Consider the following 25,610-nt stretch of genomic DNA (forward strand, 5'->3'; position numbering starts at 1 on the left):
AAACCCAATCTTGGGTGCGAGCAATTTAATGGAAGCACATGATGGCAACAAGATGGTTTTGCAGATGGCAGATGGCGGCCTGGGTCACTTACGGGTACTAACTTCCAATACCACTTGGAGGGAGACTGCTCAGGAAGCGGGAAGGAAGGTGGAAAGGAACGTCAGCACTGCAGGTCCAGGTGTGGCTGTGACACACATGCTCACACAGAATAGGTAGAGACAGCCTCTGGTAGCAAAGGCATTCCAGTGTACATGACCTCAGCTAAACACAATACCAGGTAATTTAACTGGAAGGTAACCTGTCTCCTTTACAACTCTATGCTTCACAACAGCAAAGAATAGTTCCAAACTTGAGAAAGTCAGGGGACCAGGCTAAAGGTCTGTTTCCTTTGTGGGCCTGTCCTCATCCAAAGATTAGGGAGGCACTCAGCTCCAGCCTGATTCTCTTCTGACCTGGCTGACTTGAGCTGACCAGTGTAGAGAGAAAACCACAAGGCGAGAACACATATTGCTCTCAGCAGCAAAACTGTGTCAACAGTCAGGCACTCCTGGGTACATGCCACTGACTGTGACACATGGCCTTGGCAAAAGAGAAATGGCCAGGGACAAAGCCCAAGCCAGAGTGTGGAATGACCGTACCTATCTGCACCCATCCCAAGGTACACATGTCCCACTGTCTCCAGGCACTAGGCTTTAGATTCCCAGCCTCATGGCACCTCACAGGCCATCTCAAGAATCTGCATGGGCACAGCTGCTAGTGAGCATTTTCTGCTCAATCTCTGACCTTCTGAAGCTCACTCCCAGCACAAGCTACATTGTTTCCTTACTGAAACCCCCAAGTCCTCCCAGAATACCCCTGGTTCAACAAACCATCGGACCTTTTGGGGTTGGGCATAGAAGACAGGTTGCCCATGGCAACACCTAACTGAAGCATGGAGAATCAGCCACCAGGAGAATCTAAGAGGCTGGCTTGCTTAGGTGATAAAAATATAGAATGAGCAAGTAGAAACAGATAATTCTTTAAAACTACTAACATTAACTTAATATCTTGCAAAGAAATTAAAATTACCCTTTACCTTTTGATGAGCAGGACTTTCCAGTGGCTGCTGTTTTAATTTAACTTCTTTCTCTGTTATCTCTCTCATTTTAAGATTTACCTAAGGCAGAAGAAAATGCATTAAGAAGGCTACTACTGTCCCATGTCATCCCTGCATCTCCACTTCTTCTTCAGGAGATCCCACAGCACCTGCTGATCCCTCTTAAGACAGAGGTGCCATCAGGCCAATTACAAAGATGTAGAACACCTGGATTCTATGTGACTCAAGATTTGCTCTGAGTCTCAGGGTCAGCCTGCCCCTGCAAGGAAACCACTGTGCCTTCAAATGCGATTGTAGGACTTTCCTCACCACTGTGGAATCAGGGCTAGACCCCACGTATACTTTACACAGTTGTCTGCTGCCACCCCATAACTATCTACGAAATTCTGGGTCACATCTCATCTGACTACACAAAGTCAACACAATATAAAACTCAGTTATAAAACCCAAGTATAAATCCCTTAAAAAGCATAGATTTGAGTAATTTCTCTTGAAATTAAGATATTATCAAATTTGTATTTCTATTGGGCCAGTGAGACAGTTTAGCAGACAAAGAAGGTACTTGTCACTCCAGCCTAAGTCACTGGAGTTCAATCCCTAGAACCCACATGCAGATGGAGGGAGAACAAGCTCCACAAAGTGTCCACTAACTGCAACACACCTATTGTGCCACATGTGCACCCACACACACACATCATGCACACACACGTACATCACACACACACATATCATACATCTTGTACCAACACATGCATCATGCACACACACATACATCATTCTCACACACACAATGTAATTTCTTAATTTGCATTTATAAAATAACAGCAGGCTTTGTAAAAATACACATTAATACTTAGGAGAGCAATAATAGGTGAAAAAGTGCAGGTCTGAGTGGTTATCATCAAAGAAAAATACAATATGCGAACTCTTTACCTACAACATCAAGAAGGTAGAAAATTTCTTTAAAATTACAATAAAGGAGCTAGAGAGACAGTTCAGTAGTTAAAAGCACTTGTTCTTGCAGAGAACTTGAGCTTGATTTCGAACACTAATATGGCAGCTCACAGACAGACAACTCCACCCCTACATGCGCTTCTGCTCACAATGCCACAGTACATACATGGAAGTCCAGAGGACAACTTGCAGGAATCAGTTCTCCCCTTCCACCAGGCAGGCAGGGATCAAACTCAGGTCATCAGGCCTGGCAGCAAGTACCCTTATCTGATAAGCCATGTCACCCACCAACCTAACAGTCAGATTTTTGAAGGAAAGTAAAGCCACTATTGAAAACTGGGTGAAGTAGCTCATGCTTGTAATTTCAGCACTTGGGAGGTACAGACAGAATATCTGAAGTTCAAGGTCCTTTCAGCTACACAGTCAGTTCAAAATCAGTCTTAGATATATGGGACCCTTTTTTAAAAAAGGAAAACAAAACCATTTTAAAACTACCTGGATGGTGGTAGTGCACACCTTTAATACTAGCGCCCAGGAGTAAAAGTAAATTAAAAAACAAAAACATTAGCTAGTCAGCCAGTCTAGCAAAAAAAAGGTGAATTCCAGGTTCATTGAGCTTTGGGAATAAGGAAAAAAAAATAAGATAACAGACAGACATCTTCTCCTGGTCTGGGTATGTACCTACGCACACACACATACACACATATATACACACAACACATACTTTAAAAAAATTGTATGTCCTTAAAATATCAAGCATCTCTAATTTTCTTATCTTTTTTCAGTGTAGACACAATCAGGGAGACACAATCAGGGAGAACACAAGGGCCAGAAAGCATTGGTCAGCACCACCTCCACAGCAACCACAGTTAGTACAAACAAACAAACAAACAAACAAACAAACAAATGACTGTTGAAAGTAGAAAGAACATAACTGGGTAGAGTTGCCACAAAGAATGAATGTGACAAGGTCAATGTTCTAGAATAAAAGCAGGTCTTCTACCATGAATACATTACTCTGGTCTCAGTACCCCCTGGCAACAGAACAACACAGGGCAGAACCTACAGCAACCCCATAAAATAATGGAGAACTACTACAAGTTCCTGGGAGGGAGGGAGGGGTTTAAAAAAAAAGGATGAGATAAGCAGCCATCAAGCCAGTTGACAGAATTCAAGGACAATCAGAGCAATCTAACTGGTCAACACTCTAAAGACAAGGCAGAAGCTATCCAATGAGTACATGAGAATAGCAAACTTACAGTGTGCTCAAAACTCCACTTAAACAGGAAGACAGCCCAGTAAAAAGGCTGTGTATGGTGGTGCACACCTTTAATCCCAACACTCAGGAGAGCAGAGGCAGACAGAGCTCTGAGTTCCAGACTAGCCTGGTCTACACAGTGAGTTCCAGGACAGCCAAGGCTAGACAGAGAAACCCTGACTTGAAAAAAACAAAATAAAATCCAAAACACAAAAATGTATCTGGAATGAATTCTCTCCAAATACTAAAAATTAAAAACAAAGTCTTTTCAGATAACCCACTGATAAAACAAGAAATCACCAAGATTGATTCTATTTTAAAAGAAATGCAGCATACTCAAGAACACAAGACAGAGCAAAGCTCTGCTCAGAGGGAGAGCACCACCTTGTACCTCATACACACGAAGCAAAGAAAGTTTGAATGAACTAGCTCTCTACCTTAACAACAAATGAAGGGCGTGTGTATGATGCTTCCACTAGCTAGAACACTTTATTTTGTTTTTAGTTCAGTGCTGAGAACAGAACTAGACAAGCATCTCTGTCACTGTGTGTCACTCCTAGAAACAAGGTCTGTCTGCTCTCACCACAAAGAGAATGAATGCTTGAGATGCTGGATCTGACCATTATGTGATGCTGGAACATCGTACCACACTGCACAAATACACTCAGTTGCTATGTGCCAATAACATTTAAGAGGTAAACATTGAGGAACTCAAGGCTAGCTTGGTCTAAAGAGTTAAAACCTGTCTACAGACAGACAGACAGACTAAAGATGAAATGAAAACCAAAAAAAAAAAAAGAATAAAAAAAAAATAAACAGCACAGATATGCAATGTTCTGAAGATAATAAAGTTGGTAAACTAGAAAAAAAACAAGGAAGAAAGTCATGATCGGAATTAGGAAACAAAGACAGGGTCACCAGAAACTGCAGATACATTTACCTGAAGGATAAGCATCAATAAACTTTACGCTAATAACAACCTAAAAGGAACTCTGTAAAAGCCACAAATTATCAAAACTGACACAAAATTAGATTAAAAAATCTAAATAACTTAAAAGTATGTATAGAAGTTTTCACAACTACACATACACACACACACATACACACATACTACATCTCCAGGCCCAGATAGCTTCACCAGCAAGACCAAAGATTTCAGAATTAAATGAAACCAATCATATTCAAATTACTGCACAGAACAGAAAAAGAAAAACATCTCATATTTCTTTTGAGTCTAAATCACCCTAATATCAAAACAAAAAAAGAAATGCATTAGAAGAAAAAAACTGCAGACAGTTCTGTGGGTTCTGAGGCTCGGGGCAAACAAGGTACCCTCTTCTACCACTTCTACTCCACATCCCACAAGAGAAAGGAAACACACTTTTTAATTTAACTGTATTTCTATTGATTAGCAACAAGCAACTGGAAATGAAACTAAGAAACACCACTTACAGCACAACTCAAAACACTGAAATTAAATTTCCCTGGGGATAATTAATGAACAAAAGTGTGGCAATGAACTGCACGCCTCACAGAGTAACAATAAAGCCACGGCCCCACTGATCTAGATCCCTACAAGTGCTTTTCGTAGAAACCAACAAGTTGATTCTAAAATTCATGTGAACAAGCCGACAACCAACTAGAGCTAAAACAACTCTTCCAGTTCAAAGCCACGTATTGTCTAAATTCAAGTCAGTATCACAGAGCACTGTTTATATGAGCTTACAGTCACTTCAAGTTACCATGGCATTAGTCACAGGTCAGTGGAGAGGGAGAGTCTAGAGACACGCTCGCATGTGCAGCTCGACTAGGTCCCAATAGAGCCACTGCCACAGTAACGTGCAGAGGGAAAAAAAAAAATCTCTGCTTTGGGGAGTCTCCAACTGCTCTCTGTGAAAAAAACAGGGCACGTCATACCTTCCCTGACTCGTACATAGTGTATAAACTCCAGGCGTATCAGAAAGCTCAGGGGAAGAGCAAAGGCCACCAAACCAATAGGAGGAAGAAAAGGAGCAAACCCTTGAAGTCTTGGGGAAGGGCAGAAATCTCTTGGCAAAAAAAAAAATGTAAACTAGTCTTTAAAATTCCAGAAACCTGTGCTTTGGGACAGCAATTACTAAGAAATGGTAAAAAGTCAAAACTATGAAAAGAAAGTCACAACATACATTCCTAACAAGATACATACATATTCTTCCAACTATATTAAGATAAAACACAATTTAACACAGGTTTAAACCAAGAATGATATTACTTACTTGTAATCACAACATTCAAGAAACTGTTTAAAGAAAGACCAAAAGTTTAAGGCCAGCCTAGGCTTCACAGAGTCCCAAGCCAGTTTCAGCTACAAAGGAAGACTATCTCAAACATACACACAAAATAAATAAATGAAAGTTCTGTAAAAGATTCAAACAAGGACTTGCAAAACGAAAAACATGAGAATCTGTTACACAAAAGGCCCCAAATCAAAGACTGTAGATAAAGTAGATAACAGTTAGAACCAAAAGATTCCTATTCTGTCCCTGAATTCAAAGGTGTTCCCTTTGAAAATATTCTGGCAGGCTTTTTCTAGAAACTTAAGTAAATGCTGGATGTGGAAGAAGACTTTAGTCCCAGCACTTGGTATCAGAGGCAGTTGGTGAGTTCAAGGATAGTCTGGTCTAGAGTGAGACCCAGTCAAAAGAAGAAGAGGAGGAAGAAGAGGAAGAGGAGGAGGAAGAAGAGGAGGAAGAGGAAGAAGAGGGAGAAGAGGAAGAGAAGGAGGAGGAAAGAAAAAAAAGACGTATGTTAGCATACACTCATCTGACACAGCAATTCTGCCAAGTACTCAAAGAAAGAGCAGCAGCATCCAGACACATCCAAATGCCCCCGAAACTTTATTCAAAATAGACAAAAGTCTAGGTGGGAAACACCTAGGTGCCAATCAACAGATGAATGACAGACAAATCATGACACAATCATATAAAGAAATTCTATAAGGCATAAACAAAACTAAACTACTTATAGATACATTTGGTTTAGTGAAAGAAGCCAAGTACAACATTTTAAGTAAAACCTGGATGAAGCCAAACTAATCCCATTAAGAAAGCAGGTAAGTGTGAGCCTGGGCCTGGGGAAGATACTAACTGCAAAGGAACCCAAAGCAGCACTGAGCATGAGAGAAGAGCTGCCGTGACTGTTGTGGCTGTTAAAAGGGCATCATTGCTGATTAAAACTAAGGAATCACCACACGTAGAATCTAAGTTATGTTTCAGCAGAGTGAAGATTTCTTTGTTTTTTGTTTTGTTTGCTTCCCCCCCCCCCACCCCCGAGACAGGGTTTCTCTGGGTAGCCCTGGCTGTCCTGGAACTTCCTCTGTAGACCAGGCCGGCCTCAAAATCAGAGATCCACCTGCTTCTGCCTCCTGAGTGTGGGAGGTGTATACCACCATCACTCAGCTCAGTAGAGAGTTTTAAACCACAGATTATCAGTAAAATTTTGAAGATGACTCAGTAGGTGAAGTATGTGCTGCATAAGCATGAAGACCTGAGTTCAGATCCTCAGCATCCACAACAAAACAAAACTAAACTCTGAGTACTTGACATGGACACAGGATGACCTAGGACGTGCTGGCCAGGCATTCTAGTCAATTAGGGAGCTCTATGTTCAGTGTGAACCCCTATTTAAAAAAAAAAAAAAAAGACTTGGGTGGCAAGACTTTTGACCTCTTTTACTCATGCCGGTACACATAAACACACATATATGCATACAAACACATATATGTTTATAACACACTCACTAAAAAAGTTAAAAGATCTATGTCTGTATATCTGCCCCAGGACTTAGGAGGCAGGAGAATCAAGAGTTCAAGGTCATCCTCAACTACATAGCCAGTTCGAGGCCAACCTGGGCTACCTTTCTCTAAAAAGGGGGAGAGGGATCTCAGTGGGTAGATGAAGTAGTTGCTAAGCAAGCATGAGGAACCAACGTTTAAAATCAGGTGTTCTAGTTACAGTTTCTGCTGTGATTAAACACCGTGAACAAAAGCAACCTGGGGAGGAAGGATTTATTCCATCTTATACTTCCAGGTATACATCACTAGGAACTTCAGAGCAGAACTCCAGCAGGGAAAGAACCTGGATGCAAGAACTAAAACAGTGGCCATGGAAGAATGCTAAGCACTAGTTAGCTCTCCCTGGCTTGCTCTGCCTGTCTTCTTATAACCCTAGGACCACCAGCCCAGGGTGGCACCGTCCACAGTGAGCTGGGCCCTCCCTGAACAGTCATCAATAGATAAAATGCACTAGAGACTCGTCTATCAGCCAATCTAGTGAGGGTATTTTTCAAGTGAGCCTCTTACAAAATGACTCTAGCTTATGCTAAGCTGCCCTAAAACTAGCCAGCACAGCATGTAAACCCAAACACAGTAGCAATTTCAGTGCTCCTACAGCAAAATGAGGGGTGGACCTTCTCTCAAACAAAGAAGGCAAAGACCAACACCTGAGATTTTTTTCCACAGGCTTGCCATGGCATGTGCATACCTATACTCTCACAGGTACACACTGATACACAGACAGACACAGGAATACATAGGACACTTGCTTTCTCCCCAATAACTATCAGCAAAGATCACAAACAAACACTATACATAAGTACCTAAGATAAAAATGAAACCCATTAGCTGTGACCACACACACATGAACATTCTCATACACAAACCTATCTTGCTCAACCCTCAGTGATCAGGAGTAAGGACTGTCTGCTAATCTATTGGACAGCTAGCTAGATAAAGTATCATGCAGTCCCAAATGACAGACTTTAGTGGTCAAGTCCCATTATGGAAAACAAGAAGAAGGCAGCTCTCGATCAGGCAGAGAGCTAGACAGGCACTCACCTTATTGATCCAGAATACCATGGCATCCTCGAGGTCATAAGGAAGCTCTTTTGAGGCGCTGAATGTAGAAAAGCGCTTGACGCTGGCCACCACCTTCTCAATGCTGATCATCTCCACGGTGTAGGCCATCATCAGGGCATCCACCATCGCCATGTGGCCACTCTGGGGACAGAGGCAGCAATCAGCTTCCTAAACATCTTGCAGGTCCCAATGCAAGAAAACTTTCAGCCTTGCCTTCCCTGCAAAGGACAGCACTGGCTGTGGTCTGCCCACCCCCGGCCTGTTCCAGCATGCAGTAATGGTTCATTGTCCTCAACTCTTGCCAGCAGACTATAAGTTTCCTCTGTAGCCCTGGAAAAAAAGCTGTGAGAAGAGGCTGCCCGCTTCCTCTGCCTCCAAAGGCTCTGGGATGGCACCAGGGCTCTCCTTGTATCACACTCTTCCTTCAGTCTCTTCAGAGATTTTCTTCACCCACACATCACCCTTAAACTGAGTGAAAACAGCCATAGTATGTAAAATGCCTGGGAACAAGCTAACAAGAGCAATGCAAGGACATCATGGAATAGGTGCTGGGCTAATAATCTGCAGAGGCACAGCCTCTGAGGACAGGGCAACAGATTCTGGCTGAGTGCAGCTATCCAACATGAAGGCTCTGCAGTGGTCTGCCATACATATCTTCACAATGAGAAGAAAACTCAAAAGCAAGCTGCTTTTGCCAGAATGATGGCATTCTTTAAAATGTAGGCCTGTCACTATGGTCCACCAATACACATAGGTAAATCTCACCATCTGTTACCTGACAGCAGGGCACTGAGTCTTGCCTGCTCAGCCAAGGGAACAGAAGGAATGCCTGTCAGACACTCACCATCTTAATAGGTGCCTGGCTGAGGTCAGCATCTGTCACAGGGGTATCGTCACTCTCCATCACATAGATGCCCTTCCGGGACAGGGCCTGGATGACAGACTGGTGTCCTTGCAAGGTAGCCACCTGGTCCCCTTTTAGGATGAGGCTGCAGACACGGCAATACAGCTCACTGGACAGGAGAAGCTTTATAACGGGTGGCTTAATGTGTTCCTGCTCATACTGGTCGATATAAAACGGGTCTCGGAGATCCTCAGGGATGTTGTCTACAGCAGGAGAGAGCACTGGGTGAGTGGGCATGAACAGTCCAGTCTCAAGCATCACCAGCCAAATGAGAACACACAAAATCCCAACCAACGTACAGCCCACAATCAACACACAAAGATCTAGAGCCAACTAACAGCCTCATTAGCATGACAGAGACAATGTGGGGCATTTTTACAAATGCCAGCATCATCTGAACGATGGTGGGATGCAAGCACAAAACTCCCGGGATGCTAGAGGGCTCAAAGGAACCAAGATGTCATGGGACTGGGATGATGCAGTGTCTGGTAACCCCCAAAAAGGAGCTATGATACAATGACATTCATTCTGGGGAGGGAGCTCTTTGGGCCTTCTTTCCAACCAAAGTCAAGGTCAGGTAACAAGTAGATACCCAACAGCTTTTGTTTAGGAAGCAAGCCAAATCTGCTGCCACTATAGCCACAACAGAATAATGGCAAGCAGCTTTTAGTTATCTATGGTTCAGGGAGCATACTGTTTAATCACAATTCTAGTGAATCAGGAGTAATGACTAATGTGCCCATATTACAGACTAGAAAACTGAAGCACAGAAAAAGGATGTAGCATGTCCAATGTCACAAAAGACAGGACCCAACTACAATCTGGTCTTTGGTACACTCACTGCCTACAGCAGATACATCACCAGACTGAGCAAGCCAGTAAGCAGCACCCCTTCACAGCCTCTCCGCATCAGTTCCTGCCTCCAGGCTCTTGCCCTGTTTGAGTTTCTATCTGACATCCTTCAATAATGAACAGTGATATGGAAATTTAGTAATTTCCATAAAGTAAACACTTCCTTTCCTCCCCACCTTGCTTCTGGCTGTGGTGCTCCATCAGAACAAGAGTACCCCTAACTAGGACACCATCCACACTCCTCTAGCCTGTGCCAGGTACAGAACCACACTGAGAAAAGGTCAGCTTTTCAGGGGCTGCTTCCTCCTGCCCCAGCATCCTCTCTCTTGTTTGTTTCTGAGCTTAATGACATGTGAGTAAGACAAAGAGAGGAGAGGAGCCACACCACACTTCAGAATGAGAAGCCCCACAGGATAGAGCTGAGAGGCACAGAGCACACAAGCCAAAACTCTAAGATCTGGCTCTGAACTGCTAAAAATCAAGCAAGGATCTGAGCTAGGGAGGCCAAGTTCCAAATTTGTTTTGCTGCCAGGAAAAGGAGACAGAAGTCACCTGAGGCCTGCACCTTCTTTAAGTGTCTAGTAGAGCTACCATCTACCTAACTTCCAGCCCATAACTTCTTTCATGTTCAAAATTCCAAGAACACATTTTATTTTACTCCTAGGAGACTTTACCTACCTTGAGACTTGAAAAAAAAAAAACATGGATGTGTGCCTACCCAATATGTATTATAGCCCCAGCCCTCTGAATTACGAAAATGACAGTTCCATGTGATGCCTGGAATACCTCAAGCCGTATTGGCTGTCCAAGCCCCTCTCCCCTCTCCCCTGGATACCAGTAAGGTTACTCTCTAAGAGCAAAGTAGCACAGCTCAGGAAGGACCCCGCAGAGTCTCACTGTTACAGGAAAGGAGAGGATGGTACACCACAGAAGCACAACCAAGAGCTGGCGTTTGACAGATACAGGGAAGTCCAGGGAGATGCAGAAGTTCACAGACACAGTATAAACACATAAGCAGCCTGAACTTGGAAGCTAACAAGACAGGAAAAGGCAGCCAGGCCAAACATCCAAGAGGAAATGTTTCCCTGGGCCACTTGCAAACAATCAACCTAAAATGGTTCATGTCATTGGCACATTGGATTGGATCCTGTACAAATACTCATTCTGAACACTTCAGATTCATGACAGAAAACCAGAGCAATTATGTAGGTAGACTACAAGCCTAGATGTAGCAGAGTTACCACACCTGTGAGCACCTTCCAATCCAGGCTTAGGATGCTTCAGCCCACTCTGCAACAGAACCTCTTCTTGTGGCCCTTCAGGGGAGAAACTGTCCTCAGCTCAGTAAGGGAGCTCCACTCCTCCCAGTCTACCATGACAGGGAATGTTCCAAGATAATTCTCAACTAAGTCCATGTCAGAAGCTATGTTTGCACACATCTATTTAATAACTAAGCAGTCAGTAGTTGCTCTTTTAAAAAAGCAACAAAGGCTACAGAGATGACATACATAATTTTAAGATGATGATGATGATAAAATACTACGAAACAATGCAAAGGCATTGTAAATGCATTCTGAATCTGTTTCAGGTGACTATTTCTCTACAAAAGACAAAGACAGTAGTCTGCAAATCACTCATTCAACAATTATTGAGTACCTGCATGATCCAGGAAATGTATGAATATGCTAGGCAACCAAAAGGAGATGAAAGGCCATCACCCTCAGCAAAGGCTCTGAGACTCTGAAGAGGACACAAAAACAGTAGGCAACTTCCATGACAAGGAGCATCACATGGGAGTGTGCACAGAGCCCAGCTTAGGCAAACAAGAAAAAAAAAAACATGACAATGACTCTTATCAGACAATTTAAAGAAATAATACAGTCCAGAACAGTATAAAAGAAAAGCAAATGTGATGCTTCACTAATTCATTCAACAGGTCTTCAACTGAGCATGTGCTATGTGTACTGTGCCTGTGGTGGGACTGTCAGTGGATTTATATACTCTGAAAGCAAAGAAAAGGATAAGTTACAACAGGCTGAGTTAGGAAATAATGTCTGCTGCTGCTTCCTGCACAGAAGAGTAGAAGTCAGGCCTGGACACCAGCCAGTCACAGGACCTGTTACTAAATTAGGAGCTATTGCCCAGAAGATGACCACGGTATTAGGAGGAGCCATTATGGACCAACACACATCAGGGATAAGCACACCACAGCCTCTCTGTACAGTGTACCTTAGGTGTGAATGCTGAGCCTCTAGTCAGAGAGAGTGGGGAGGGATTCCAAAGCAGAAGGGAAGGTATGTCAGATGTCAGGTCTGTATACAATGTCCTGGCCACCTCAAGAGACCCATTTGCTAAAACTCACTACAACCAGAATTGCAACAACTGTGAGAGCTTCAACACAGCGCTATGCTATGACATCAGCCACTGGCCACATCAGCTACATGGCTTATACTTATAATACATACTAGAGCTGAGACACGAGGATCCTGGAGAGTTCAAGGCCAGTTCAAGAAGCCTAGGAAGACTAGCAAACTCAAAGAAAGCCAGGCTCAGGTACCCTGACCCTGAGCACAGAAGTGATAAGCCAAATTGACAGCCAAGGCAGAAAATTTTAACAAAGAAAAAGTGATAGACTAGAAAAGAACAAAATAGAAATTCAAGAACAATAACAACAACAAATGTATGTAAGTATATACTTAAATATATTTACATATATACAAATACAATCACTGAATCTGTGTTATAAAATGAACTGTTGAAAGCAGATTAACATAGTTGACAGGCATGGTGGCACACAGCTTTAGTCCCATCACTCGAGAGGCAAAGGCAGGTGAATCTCCGAGTTCAAAGCCAGTCTGGTCTACAGAGCGATTTCCAAGTCAGCCAAGACTACACAGAGAAACCATGTCCAGAAAAGGCAAAGCAAAACAAACACTTAAGAGATGAAGATGTGTAGAAAATAAGTATCCACAACCAACAGTGAGACAATGTGAAGAAGGCAGAGAGAACTGGTAGCAAAGGCTGTCAGACCACAAAAAGAAACTGCAGACCCAGAAGAGAGCATGAACATGGTAGAAGGATGTTTAACCAGACACTGCAGAGAATTTTTCAATACTTATAAAATTTATGAAACCACTAAAAATGCCAGCAAGACTAAAAAAAGAAAATCCACATCCAAAAACCACTAATGACACCAACAGGATCCAAAGGCAAATATGCTAGAGGGGGTTGCTGGTCAAGCCAAGGCAGCAGACTATCCCTGCTTGCCTTTCTATGCAGAGGCAGCTACAACCCCTGAAACACATAAAAGACAAGCAAGGGCACTAGAAAGTGAAGAGGAAGGGTGCTGGTGCTGGCTTGGACCTCACACTGCAGGACAGTAGTAGAGAGAGTCACATCCCCACCAAGGGCAGGCCTGGTGCGGATCAACAGGAGGCCCCACTAACAATAAAGCAGCAGGGGATATGGGAATACTGTGGGGCAAAGGAATTCTTCCTTTTCTGGCCTAAGATACTTTCCTTAAAGCCAAAACCATCATGGACCAAGGAACACAACAAATAAAGGTCTCACCAAGAGCACCTGGCAGAGAAGATATTCTCCCTCCCTGCTGGTTATGAAACTCTCTCCCTACACAGATGAGGATTCTAGTAAAGGGAATCCAGCTGTTACCAGAGGCTTGTGGGTATAATTCTGAGCCCTGGCATCCCCAGCAAGCTAGGTTTAGCTGCCATCCTCAATACATCAAGTAATGAGATAGTAAGAATCAGAAAAAGGCAATTTATTCATGTGGTCGTCTTGGGAAAAAAAAATAAGTCCATCCTCTGGGTGCTGACATGAGATTTAAGCTTAAAGAAAGGGCATGATTAATTAAGCAGTTCTGGTCAAAGAGTGACTCTGGCCATCACTGGCCAATCACAGCTTGGTCCTGTAAGTTGTTAAAACTGTGTGTAATCTCTTCCTGAGAGGCAGAGATAGCCAACCATAACCAGCAGTCTTATAAGCAGAATCCCACCTACTCAGCCTGGGAAGTTCCTCTTGCCCTTAATGAACAGCAGCAGGGACCACACCCCAAAAGTAGACTAAACCAGATGGTCAAGGCTGGGCACAGGGCCCGCTAGAACCATTGCTAACCCTGAAGCTCAAGTCTACAAGCAAACCCATAGGATACTTACTGGCTGCTAAAGTAAGAGTCCAAGAGCCCTGCCTCCTAGGAATCTTCTGAAATCGCCACTCAAATTCAATGAATGAGTAACACACACCAAGATGCATCAAGTGTTGAAGCATCTCTGACATTTGAAAGTAGCCAGCACAAAATAACTGCAAGAGTCAGATACTCTGAAGCAAACTAGAAAAGTTCAGCAAAGAAAGTTTTTTAAAGCACTAAATATAGAAATGAAAAGTAGAGCAACAGATACTTAGAAACTCACTGGGCAGGCTGAGCAGCAGGGCGGCAAGGACAGGCAGGGGACCGAGTCCAATAGCTGACTTTAAAGTGAAATCAACACATCCCTCTAATCTGAACCACAGGCAGAAGACAGAAACTGAAGCTGGGGAGGAACAGAGACAGGGAGCTGTGGGAGAGAGCTGTGTGTGCACCAGAGTCTCGGGAAGGACTGAGCAAGATAATGGCTAAAACCTTACAAAATACAGTCAAGGACATCAACCTACTGACTCTAAGACACTGAGCAAACCATAAATCAGGAAAACCCAAAAGAATCTGAGCCAAGACATATACTCAAACTTCTAAAGACAAAAACAAACAAAAATTCTGAAGCAGAGGAAAGGCACACTTGCTGGAAGGAATTCCCAGTCCAATGACAGTGGGACTCTGACCTGAAGCTGTGGTGTCAGAATAGAAAAGCGCTTTGTCAAGCCTGATGACCTAAGTTCCATCCCCACATAATAAAAGAGAACTGACTCCTGTAAGTTGTCTCTGACCTCCATACATGTGCAATGGCAAACACTAACACACAAATACCCTACACACACACACACACACACCCCTCACAAACAAATAAATAAATGCAATTAAAAAACAAAACTACAGCTCAGCAGTTAAGAATGCTCTTGCAGAGTATCTGAGTACCAGCAGCCATGTGGTGGCTCACAAGTATCTCTAACTCCAGTTCCAAGGGATCCGACACCTTCTTCTGACCTCCCTGTACACAAAGCAGGGGACTGGTGCACAGACACACATGCAAGCAAGAAACACCCATATGTATAAATATTGATAATGATGATAATAATTTTAAAAGTAAATAAAATAAATAACTATGCAAATGACTAAGATACATTCTCATAGAGAAAGAAAACAGTAGGAAAAAATGAAGCACCAAGAAAAAGCAGTAGGAAGAAATGAGTCATGTGATAAATATAGCAGACTGTCCTTTGGAGTTTTCAGCTGATACATGGTACACACAAAACTACCACACCAGAACCAGGCCTGGTAGCACACACCTTGAATCCCAGCACTCAGAAAAAAAGAGGCAGGTGGATCTCTATGAGTTTGAGGCCATTCTGCTCTACAGTGCTAGTTCCAAGACAGCCAAGGCTACACAGAGAAACCATGTCTCAAAAGGGAGGGAGGGAGGGAAAGACAGAGAAGGAAGAGGAGGAGGATGGGGAGTAAGGGGGGAGAAAAGAACAGAGGGAGGGGGGGGGGGGGGGGGGGGGGGAGGGAGGGAAGGAGGAAGACTGACCCTGACTAGGGATATAATTCAGAAAAAGCAGGTAAAGCAGGAAAAACAAAAAAGACAAACACTGTAATACGCAGGCAGGCAGTATTCAGTAAGAAGTAAAGATGATGTTGCCAGAATCTGAGTCCACTGCTGGCTTCTCCACCAAAAGACTGAGAGAGACAGGAACTGGTCAATGGGAATTTAAGTTTTAGGCCAATCAAGGAAAGAAAAATATGTTTCTCTCAACCTTCTCTATAGCCACATTACAGTTTACAGAGAAGAGGAAGGAAATGTCAGGATCTGGGTACTGCAGGATTAGCTACTGGGTAATTTATCTGAGCTTTGAGATTAACCCTGTCCAGAACACCTTTCTCTAGCAGGTCCTCCCCTGGCATGGGATTTTCTGAAAAACTCTCAGTTCTTCAAGTGCTGTTACATTATCAGAAAGGATTAGAGTATTCTCTATCCTTATCTGCCAGGACTGATTTCCAGACAACCATGGATATCTAAAGGTGGAATAGTATCAAACCCTACTCCTGTTCCCTTTACAGACATAACTAATGAAGTTCAACTTACAATACAGCAACTGATAAGATCCCAGGAAGGACAGTGTTCATGATGAATCACACCACTCCAGTGGCTCTTAACTTGTGGGTCATGACTCCTTTGGGGCCAAATATCAGAAGTTGATATCCTACATATCAAATATTTACATTATGACTCATAACAGCAAAATTACAGTTATGAAGTGGCAACAAAAAATCATTTTACAGTTAGGGGTTACCACAACATGAAGAATTGTATTGAAGGGTCATAGCATTAGGAAGATTGGGAACCACTGTGCTACTCAAAATGCCATGCAATTTAAGAATTATTCCCAGAATTTTCCATTAAATATTTTCAATGGGTGGTAGTACCCACCCTTAATCTCAGAATCAAGAGGCAAGCAGATAGTCTGGTCTACTGAGAGTGTTCCAGGACAGCCAAAGAAACCCTGTCTTAAAAAACAACAACCAAGACTTTGAGAATGCAGTCAAGCATGGTAGTGAAAATACACTAAGTGGAGAGGACAGCACATGAAGGCTGATGAAGTAGGACGGAGGACTAAAGACAAAGAGAGCCTGGGCTTAGTACCACCTGGACTCAGACTGACTGAGACATCCGGCAGAGCTAAGAACACACACAAACCTACTATCACTGAAACTCTGACACTAGTTCATCAGCCATCCACAAGGTTATTAGACATAGCCAGAGACCCAGCACACAACACCCAGGCTGCTATCACAGAAAGCCATTGCTGGAGTCTGGGTCCCAGGAGGGTAGCAGGTAGAAAGAAGCCTGGGTAGGAATATGGAAACATGAGGACACAGAGTGACAGCAGGCAGAGAGACCCGGGTGTTGAATTCTCAGATAAATCAGTTAGTACGAACAAAAGGAGAGGAGGAAGTACCTCTGAAAAGGATCACTGTTAAGAAATTAGAGAAAGAACCAGAAAGAAAACTGAAGTCTCAACTGATCACCTCATGCCTTGGTTCTCTTCCCCAAAATAACTGGCTTAGTTGGTACCTTACTCTGCTGTTTCTCTACCTGGTTCATGCTCTAGTTATGAACAGCATTTCCACAGGCACTATTTGCTCCTCAGTCTGTGGGCAGCACAACCCAGTTCTGGCTGCATCCTGATGACACAGGCTGGGGATTTTGAAATGGAAGATATTGCCATAATGTGACCTGTGGGAGTCCAGATGGGAACTGCACAAGGATCTGGACCTCCTGCATCTGGTCAGCTAAGCCTTAAGAAAAGGTTTTCTACTCAATCAAAAGGAACAGAGAAGTGGATGGCAATGGAGCAAGAAGCTGTCTTACATGACCTCTCGAACATGCCCACACATTCACCAAAATAAACTATATTCTAGGCCCCAGCTTAACTGAATTTGGGAGCCAGAAAAGTAACCACAACCATAAAAAGTTTCCAAACACACAACAACTAGAACCAATTGGATCCAAAATGTCTATGGCAGTGTTTATCCATGCTGCATCAAGAAACTGCATTGCACCTTTGGTTCTGAACACACAGAAGACATACTATACACACCATCACACCACACAAGCCAGCACATACAGCCTCAAACAGTTTACCTCAGATTCAGTGTCACCAACAGAAATGTGTTTTTACTGTACACAGTGTTTTCTGCTCCTACAGAAACATAACAGCTTAACATAGAAAACAACTTCCCATCACCAATCCTCAGAGAGGACCATTCAGATTGTCTTGTTAGAATGTTCAAATGTGGGAGGCGATAGAGTAGTTCTGGTTATCCTTCAACTTGCTATATAACAAGAATATCGATCCTCTTGTCTCCACTTCCCAAGTACTAGAACTATAGGAATGCACCACCATAGCTAGTTTTATGGGTGCCAGGTATGAACCTGGACCCGAACCTTACCACATGTAGGATCTATGTTTGCATTCACCTTGGACTTTCATGCCCCAATAAACCTCCATCATTTATGAGTTACCTAGGTTATGGTATTTTTATTGCAATCCAAGTGGAATAAAAGCAAGCATCAAAGGAAACTTTTCAAATACAAATAGATGAAGACAAAAATGTAAGTCCAGTATAATCCACTCACCTATAACCTCAGTACTCAGAAGCAGGTAGATCTGGGAACTCAAGGTCGCCCCTAGCTACAACAGTAAGCTTAAGTTGAGTCTGTTTTGAGACATAAGCCTTTGTCTCAAAACAAAAAAGAAAAACAAGATAACAAAAATATATATATAAAAAAATCAACACATATGAGCTGCCACACTATCTGCTTATAGAAGCAGCCTAACCTAGTAAAAATCTAGAAAAGGGAAGGGCAACAGTGGGCAATGCATACACAAGGCAGCAGGCACAGCCATCAAAAAAGAACAGGAAGTTTTGAGGGGAGGGAAGGTCCTACACCTGGTTGCAATTTTCTAATAGATTTACAAGAAGTTAAATGGGAAACTGAGTACAGACATGTAGGACCTTTGCAAAAGAATATCTTTTTTTTCCTTTGCAAAAGAATATCTTAAAACTACATGTTAATAAACCTTGAAATAAACCATTTATTTTTTTCGTATAATGTCCAAGATCCTAAAAGCTATTATTACATGGGAAGAGATTAAAATGAGCATAAAGCATATTTTAAAAGGCTCCTTTTTATTAGTTATCAGGAAAATGTACGCCGGGCAGTGGTGACACATGCCTTTAATCCCAGCACTTGGGAGGCAGAGGCAGGCGGATTTCTGAGTTCGAGGCCAGCCTGGTCTACAGAGTTCCAGCCAGGGTTATACAGAGAAACCCTGTCTCGAAAACAAACAAACAAACAAAAAAGGAAAATGCACACTAAACCACAGTGCAACGCACAATCCACTCACTTGACTGGCTAAGAGTATAAAGCCCAACATCATCAAGTGCTGACATGAAGACAGAGCAACTAGAATTCTCATACAGTGCTCATGGGCAATAATGACTCAGCAACTGTGGAAAACTTCATACTTCCTTCTTAATTAAACATGCATTAACTCAGGACCCCCTAATCCTACACCTATTAAAAAAAAAATCTGCCCACATAAATGAATGCACATAGCAGTTTTTTCCTAATACCCTAAAACTAGAAACCATCCCAACAACATTCCTCAACAGACAAATGGGTAACCATACAATAAGATACTATTACTAAGCAAAGACCTGTGTGATGGATGAATCTGAAAGATAATATGTGGAATGAAGAAAGCTAGGTGCTTAAATGATAGCAAACTTGAGATAGGAAGTAGGTATAAGAAGGTCAGGATGAGACTTACAGGAATCTGGAGGAGGTGCACCACCAAAACTTTATCTAACTGTATACTTACAGATGTTTTACTCTGTATCTAAATTGTATACCAACAAAGGTTCAAACAGTGAACACTACCAACTGTGCCCTCCTTAGAAACTGTTCATACAGTACAGGTAAAAACTCTGCTAGGGTTTACCAATTTGTCATTTAAGACATCCCAAAATCTGAAACTAAGTCTTTTGTCCAAACTAATCTCAGTTTCTAACATCCATGGTCCTGGGCTTGTGCTTGAGCAGGCTGAACCCACATCTGCCTCCATCCCCCTTCCTATCCTTACCTAACTACCTACTTCTTTATGGGACATTCTCTTCTTCCCACCTGACCCTCTAGTGGCATCTGCTCCTCTGTCAACTCCACCTAGACACCACCTGGGTATAAACTGCGGGCACCATCCAGGGTTTTTCTTTCTTTATATGTGTGGCCTGCAAAGCTCCATTCAGTTTCCACAGGCCATAGACAATCTTCACCTGGACTAATACACCTCTAGGGTTTTTTTTACTAGTTGAATCTGTAGCAACTAGGGAACATCAGCTCAGAGCCCATTCCCAGGCTCTCAGCAAACTCTCCTATTCAAAAGCAATCCCATGCACACACATCAAAGGAATCCCGAAAGGCACCATGAGCACTGTAAACAACCTGGCTCCAGGACTGTCCAAACTAATCACCTGCTATGTCAGTCCTTACACCTCTGCCTCAGCACAGTTAATTTACTCAGTGCACAAGAACACCTGGCTGCTACAAAATGGTGCAGCCAGGTCCCCACCTGCTGCTCTCTGGGGCTATCCAGGCCTTGACCACCCTTCGGAGCTATTCACTTTTGTTCTCTGACACATATCTCTCACTCACTGACCGGGAGCCTAAGAGTAGACCAGGCTGGCTGGTCAGAGGGCCTTTTCTACCTCCCCAGCAAGGAATTACAAGCATACATGCCTGACTTTCATATTTAAACATGACTTCATGCCAGGCGGTGTGGCACATGCCTTTCTTTATTCAGCACTGCCGGGAGGGAGTAGGGGCACAGGTAGGCAGATCTCTGAGTTTGAGGCCAGCCTCATCTATAGCGGGAGTTCTAGGACAACCAAAACTGCGGAGAAACCCTGTCTCGATAATAACAACAATATTTATTCATTTGTGTGTGTGTGCGTACCCATGCATGTATGTGGTACATGTGTAGAGGTCAGAAGACAATTGGTAGTTCTTTCTTTCCATCACGTAGGTCCTAGGCACCTACAAAGTCAGGTTGTCAAAGTTGGCAGCAAGCATCTTTCATCTGCTGAGCCATCTTGCCAGCTCCATATCTGACTTTTTTAATATGGGTTCTGAGACTCCAACTCTAGTCCTCAAGCTTGTGTACCAAGCACTTTACCAATATGAGCTGTCTCCCTAGCCCTGTGACTAACAAGCACTTAATTGTCTAAGCTATCTCCCCAGTCCTATGTAGTCATCTTCAACCTTTCATTATTCCAACTGCCTCCAGGAATATCCGTATTTCATGAGGATTTTCATCAACCAAGTAGATGGCACTATGTGCCTTCTCTCTTTATATTTCCTATACTGCAAAAAATAATAATTATGCACACAAAAGCAACTGGAAGACAGTAATCTTGCCTCCATCCTGGTCATCCTCAGACAATATGAAAACGGGACAGCAATCCACATTATTAAACAGTGCAACCTTGAGGTGAAGGAGAATACCTAAAGTTGACAGCACTGTATCCTCAACAAAAACCAACACAAGAAACATGACAACAGTAAGTTTGTTCCAGGTCAGCCTTGGCTACAGGAACTCTGTCTCAATCATTCCCCTTAAAAATAAATAAGATAGAGAGCATATTAGAAGCCTTTTAAACGTATACCCAAAGCTAACAATCTAAACCACAATAGCACTAGCCCTTCCAAGGGCCAAAGGATTACCTAACAGATTAAAGACAGATTTCCATTCTCTGATTAGTGTAACTCCTGGCATTAGGCCAGGAAGGAGAACATATACAAGCACAACTCTAAAAACATGAATTCTACACAACATACCGACAAGCACCTGAGCATTCTGCAGGTGGACATGTAAGAGGAACCCCAACCTTATGGAGATACCAGACCCCAAACACAGGAGGTTCTCCAAACAACCTGTAAAGGAGTCATGGCACTCCTCTGCACAGTCAGCAGCCCCTACAGCATCAGACTTCTCAAGCTCGGCAAACACTTGAGGCTGCTGGACCTTCCCACCCAAAAACAACCAATTCATTTGCCAAGAATAGCAAAAGGCTATTTAAAAACAACAGTCCAGGGCTCCGAATATTGCTCAGCACTTAAGAGTACTGGCTGTTCTTCCAGAGGACTGAGGTTCAATTCCTACCACCTACAAAAGCTAACAACCATACATGTATAACTCCAGTTCCAGGGGACAGCCTCATTTAGCCTCCATGGGCACTAGATACACATATAGTGCACAAATACATGCAACGTACCCAGACACTTAAAATAAATAAAACCAGCTGGGCCTGGTAGTGAGTGCCTCTAATCCCAACACCCCAGAAGCAGAGTCAGGTGGATCTTCACAAGTTCAAGGCTAGTCTGGTCTACAGTGAGTTCCAGGACAGGGCTACAGAGAAAAATCCTGTTTCAAAAAAAAAATAAATAAATAAAACTAGATAGATGGACAGATGGATGATGGATGGTTGGTTAGATAGAACCACAACCTAAACACATGAACCAGTGGTCTGAACAAATTATAACCTAGAACAACCTGATAACACACTTCTGAACTGGGCCCAGGCAGTAGACTGTTCCCTGGGAAACCTGGCCCAATCCAGGAAAAGAAAGGAGCAATGAGCAGTTCTAGACAGCTCCAGAGCTATGGAAAGGGGTGAACAAAAGTAGTGAACAAAAAAAAACAAAAAAAAAACCCAACAACAACAAAAAAGTAGTGAACAACTTTCGACCAAATGCCAGTAAACCAAATAATACCAAGACTCTGGCAATATGGTGATTCCTCACGTTAGGAAGGGGCTCTGCTCCTAACACTGGCTAGGCAAACCAGCTCAAAAGCACTCTGTTGCCAGCAGTGGTTCTACAATTTCCTAGGAATTGGGCTGCATAGGTCACATATCCCATGACTTCTTACTCTATAATGTGCTCACTCTGGTGAGCATGGGAGAACAGGAGAGGTAGATGATAGAAGAGCAGGCCACCATCAGCCCGGTCTGCTGCTGGTAAGAAGAGGAGAAGGATGAGGTTCTTGACTGGGCCTAGGATTCAGGACAGCTCAGCTGCAGCTCAGCTCTGGGGCAAAAAGACAACTCAGTTTCTGCTGAGCCACAAAGCAATCTCCTTGCAAACAGTTTAGAGCCTTCTCATCCGGTCGAGTATGCTACTGTCCTTGAGAGATAAAAACTGGTATTTCCCCACTGTCCCCTGAAACCAAAGCCTAGATACCTCTGAGCTTGTTCAGAACACAAACAGAATGCAAACCGACCCAAAACCAAAGCCAAGGACTGCTGCAGCCCTGGGTAGCACACTGCCCAGGAAAACACACGCTCCTTCAAAGCAGCCCTTTGAAGCTCTTTATCAGTTTAGTGCAGGTCTCACACAAACGCTACCGCACACTCTTGCAGTTAAGCAGACTTCGTTCCCCTTTGCAGATACATTTAAGTGAACAATTTTCAGCATGTCTAATAAGTTACTCCTAAAAAACAACTAAGACTGTCAATGTCATGCAAGAGTTGCCAGAAAAAGAGAAGGAACCTAAAAATAGAAACACAGGACAGCCCCCAAATCTTGGTTGTAGCACGAGGGCAGAATAATGTTTCTTTATAACCATAAGCCCAAAGCCTGCTAGGGTGAGCGCCACAGCTTGCCAGTCACTACAGATAGCAGCCTGGTACAGGGACACAGAATCCCAGGGGCAAATGACAATGGAGTCTCCAGTAGCTAGCCCCACAGTTCTACCACACTTTCAACTCCTACACAAAAGAAAGGCTGGTTTCACTTCGTGACTTAACCAAAAAGGGTGTAACACATAAAACATGCAAGATTCTTTCCCCGATGACCACCCATCCAAACCAAGTTCTCAGTGTCACATCACATGGAAAGAAATCAGCATGACCAGGAACAGGATCAGAATTTACTGGAGTGGAGGGGGTGTCCCTATATACCTTGCCAAAACTCCCTCCCCACCCACATTCCTGGAAGACACAATTCCAGGCTGGTAGAAGTAAATTCATACCAGACTATGAAGAGCTCTCCAGCTTAGCCAGCTTGCTCATATGAATTAGGACCTCCCAAATTCTGAAGCTGAGTACAGAATGGAAACCTTCTCATTTACAACAATGAATGGAAGGACACTAGACCTCCTAACACCCACACAATGTGCATGCTGCTAGCAGAAGCCCTATCTCAGGTCATGGGGTCACCTAAGCTCAGGCCCATGTTAGGCCTCACTCCTGCTCTTCCAGTCTTCAAATGACCACTCTTAATAATTCTAAAACCTTAAAGCCCATTTGCTCCATTATTTGATGAGGCAACAAGACTTCCTAAGCAATCTGGTACTACAACAAAACTAAATCAACCAGGTGCCAACAATGAGAAAGGAAAACGTATCTCTAGATACCATACCCAAGCTGAATGCTAAGGCCAAACAAAACTAAACACACTCGCCCTATTAAGGAAACAATCTAAGTAAACAACTTCCACATGCCAACCTTAAAAAAAGAAGGCAACTCATCAAAAATACTCAAAGCCTTGAGTTCTACCCTCAGCACACAGGTTAAAACAATACATATACACAGGAGTGAAAACTTAGACAGGATGAGGAGCTATGCCCAAGAATGCACCATGACATGTGGTAGGCTAACCTTGGTGAAATACTACACAGTGAAGAAAAGAAAGCTGGGAGTTAGGATGAACCTAAGAACAACTAGAGGATTGGAGTGCTGGCCCAGTGGTTAAGAGCACTGGCTGCTCTTCCAGAGGGCTCAGGTTCAATTCCCAGCACCCATGTGGCAGCTCACAACTTATCCAGGGGACCTGACATCTGTCACACAGAAATACATGCAGTCAATCACCAATGTACATAAAATTAAAAAAAATGTGAAATACAAAAAATGAACACATGGCTTTAATTCCAGAACTCAGGAGACAGAGGCAGATGGATCGGAGTTCAAAGCCAGACTGGTCTACATGGGAAATTCCATGGCAGATACTGTCTAATTAAATAAAAACAAAACAAAACAAAAAAAAACGAATGATATAGCTTAGAATAATTAGAATAATGCCAAGGGAAACAATGATGAACGTAAGGGGTAAGGCAGAGTGGGGTGTGTGAAGCTAGCAAAAGACTGTGGGTAAGACTGATGGTCAGGTACTCACTATCTGCTCTAGTTAGGTAGCAGACCCCTTTTCTCAACTGCATTTGGGGTGGGGGTGGGAGGATGGGGGGTTGTTCAAGGCAGGGTTTCTCTGTGTTGCCTCCAGACTGTTGGGACTAAAAGCAAGGGCTAGGCCGGGCAGCGGTGGCGCACGCCTTTAATCCCAGCACTTGGGAGGCAGAGGCAGGCAGATTTCTGAGTTCGAGGCCAGCCTGGTGTATAGAGTGAGTTCCAGGACAGCCCGGGCCGCACAGAGAAACCCTGTCTCGAAAAAACAAAAACAAAAAAAACAAAAACAAAAAAAACAAAAACAAAAACAAAACAAAAAAAAAAGCATGAGCTACCACCATCACCACTTCAATAGCACTATTTCAGATAAAGCCAAGTACACAGCAGTGTTTCCTCACCAGCATGCAAAATCTGAAACCCAACAAAAACAGTGACCAAGAATTATAAAACTGAAAACTGTAAAAGAATCTCCTCCTCACAGCTAGTTTTACACCACAGCATTAAATTTAAAATAAAACAGCTTATTTAATCCAAGACTCACAAAACAGTTTGTCCTTATGACTAGTTGGAGGCCACTGTCACAGAGAACACCTGCTTAGCAAGTTTTCCAAAGTGATCACCTAACCCTTTCCTAAAAGGGTTATCTCAGTAACCCAGTCTTCAGGTAATGTTTTTGCCTGCACAAGGGCAATTTATGCTTCATTTATCACAGTCTTATGCCTAACACAAGGCATAAG

At 43.1% G+C, this 25,610-nt stretch overlaps 1 protein-coding gene across 1 annotated transcript in view; it reads right to left on the reverse strand.

Annotated features, from left to right (window-relative positions):
• Window positions 1-25,610, reverse strand: part of Camsap1 (calmodulin regulated spectrin associated protein 1) — a 60,878-nt gene that overhangs the window by 34,040 nt on the left and 1,228 nt on the right. The window contains exons 2-4 of the mRNA XM_028772836.1: window positions 9,048-9,310; window positions 8,183-8,344; window positions 1,077-1,157 (exon numbers count right to left, since the gene is read on the reverse strand). Coding sequence (XP_028628669.1) covers window positions 1,077-1,157; window positions 8,183-8,344; window positions 9,048-9,310 — 506 coding nt within the window. The remainder of the gene's footprint in view (window positions 1-1,076; window positions 1,158-8,182; window positions 8,345-9,047; window positions 9,311-25,610) is intronic.

The sequence above is a fragment of the Grammomys surdaster genome, unplaced genomic scaffold (genome assembly GCF_004785775.1).
Source record: "Grammomys surdaster isolate TR1022 unplaced genomic scaffold, NIH_TR_1.0 219, whole genome shotgun sequence".
NCBI classification, from domain to species: Eukaryota; Metazoa; Chordata; class Mammalia; order Rodentia; family Muridae; genus Grammomys; species Grammomys surdaster.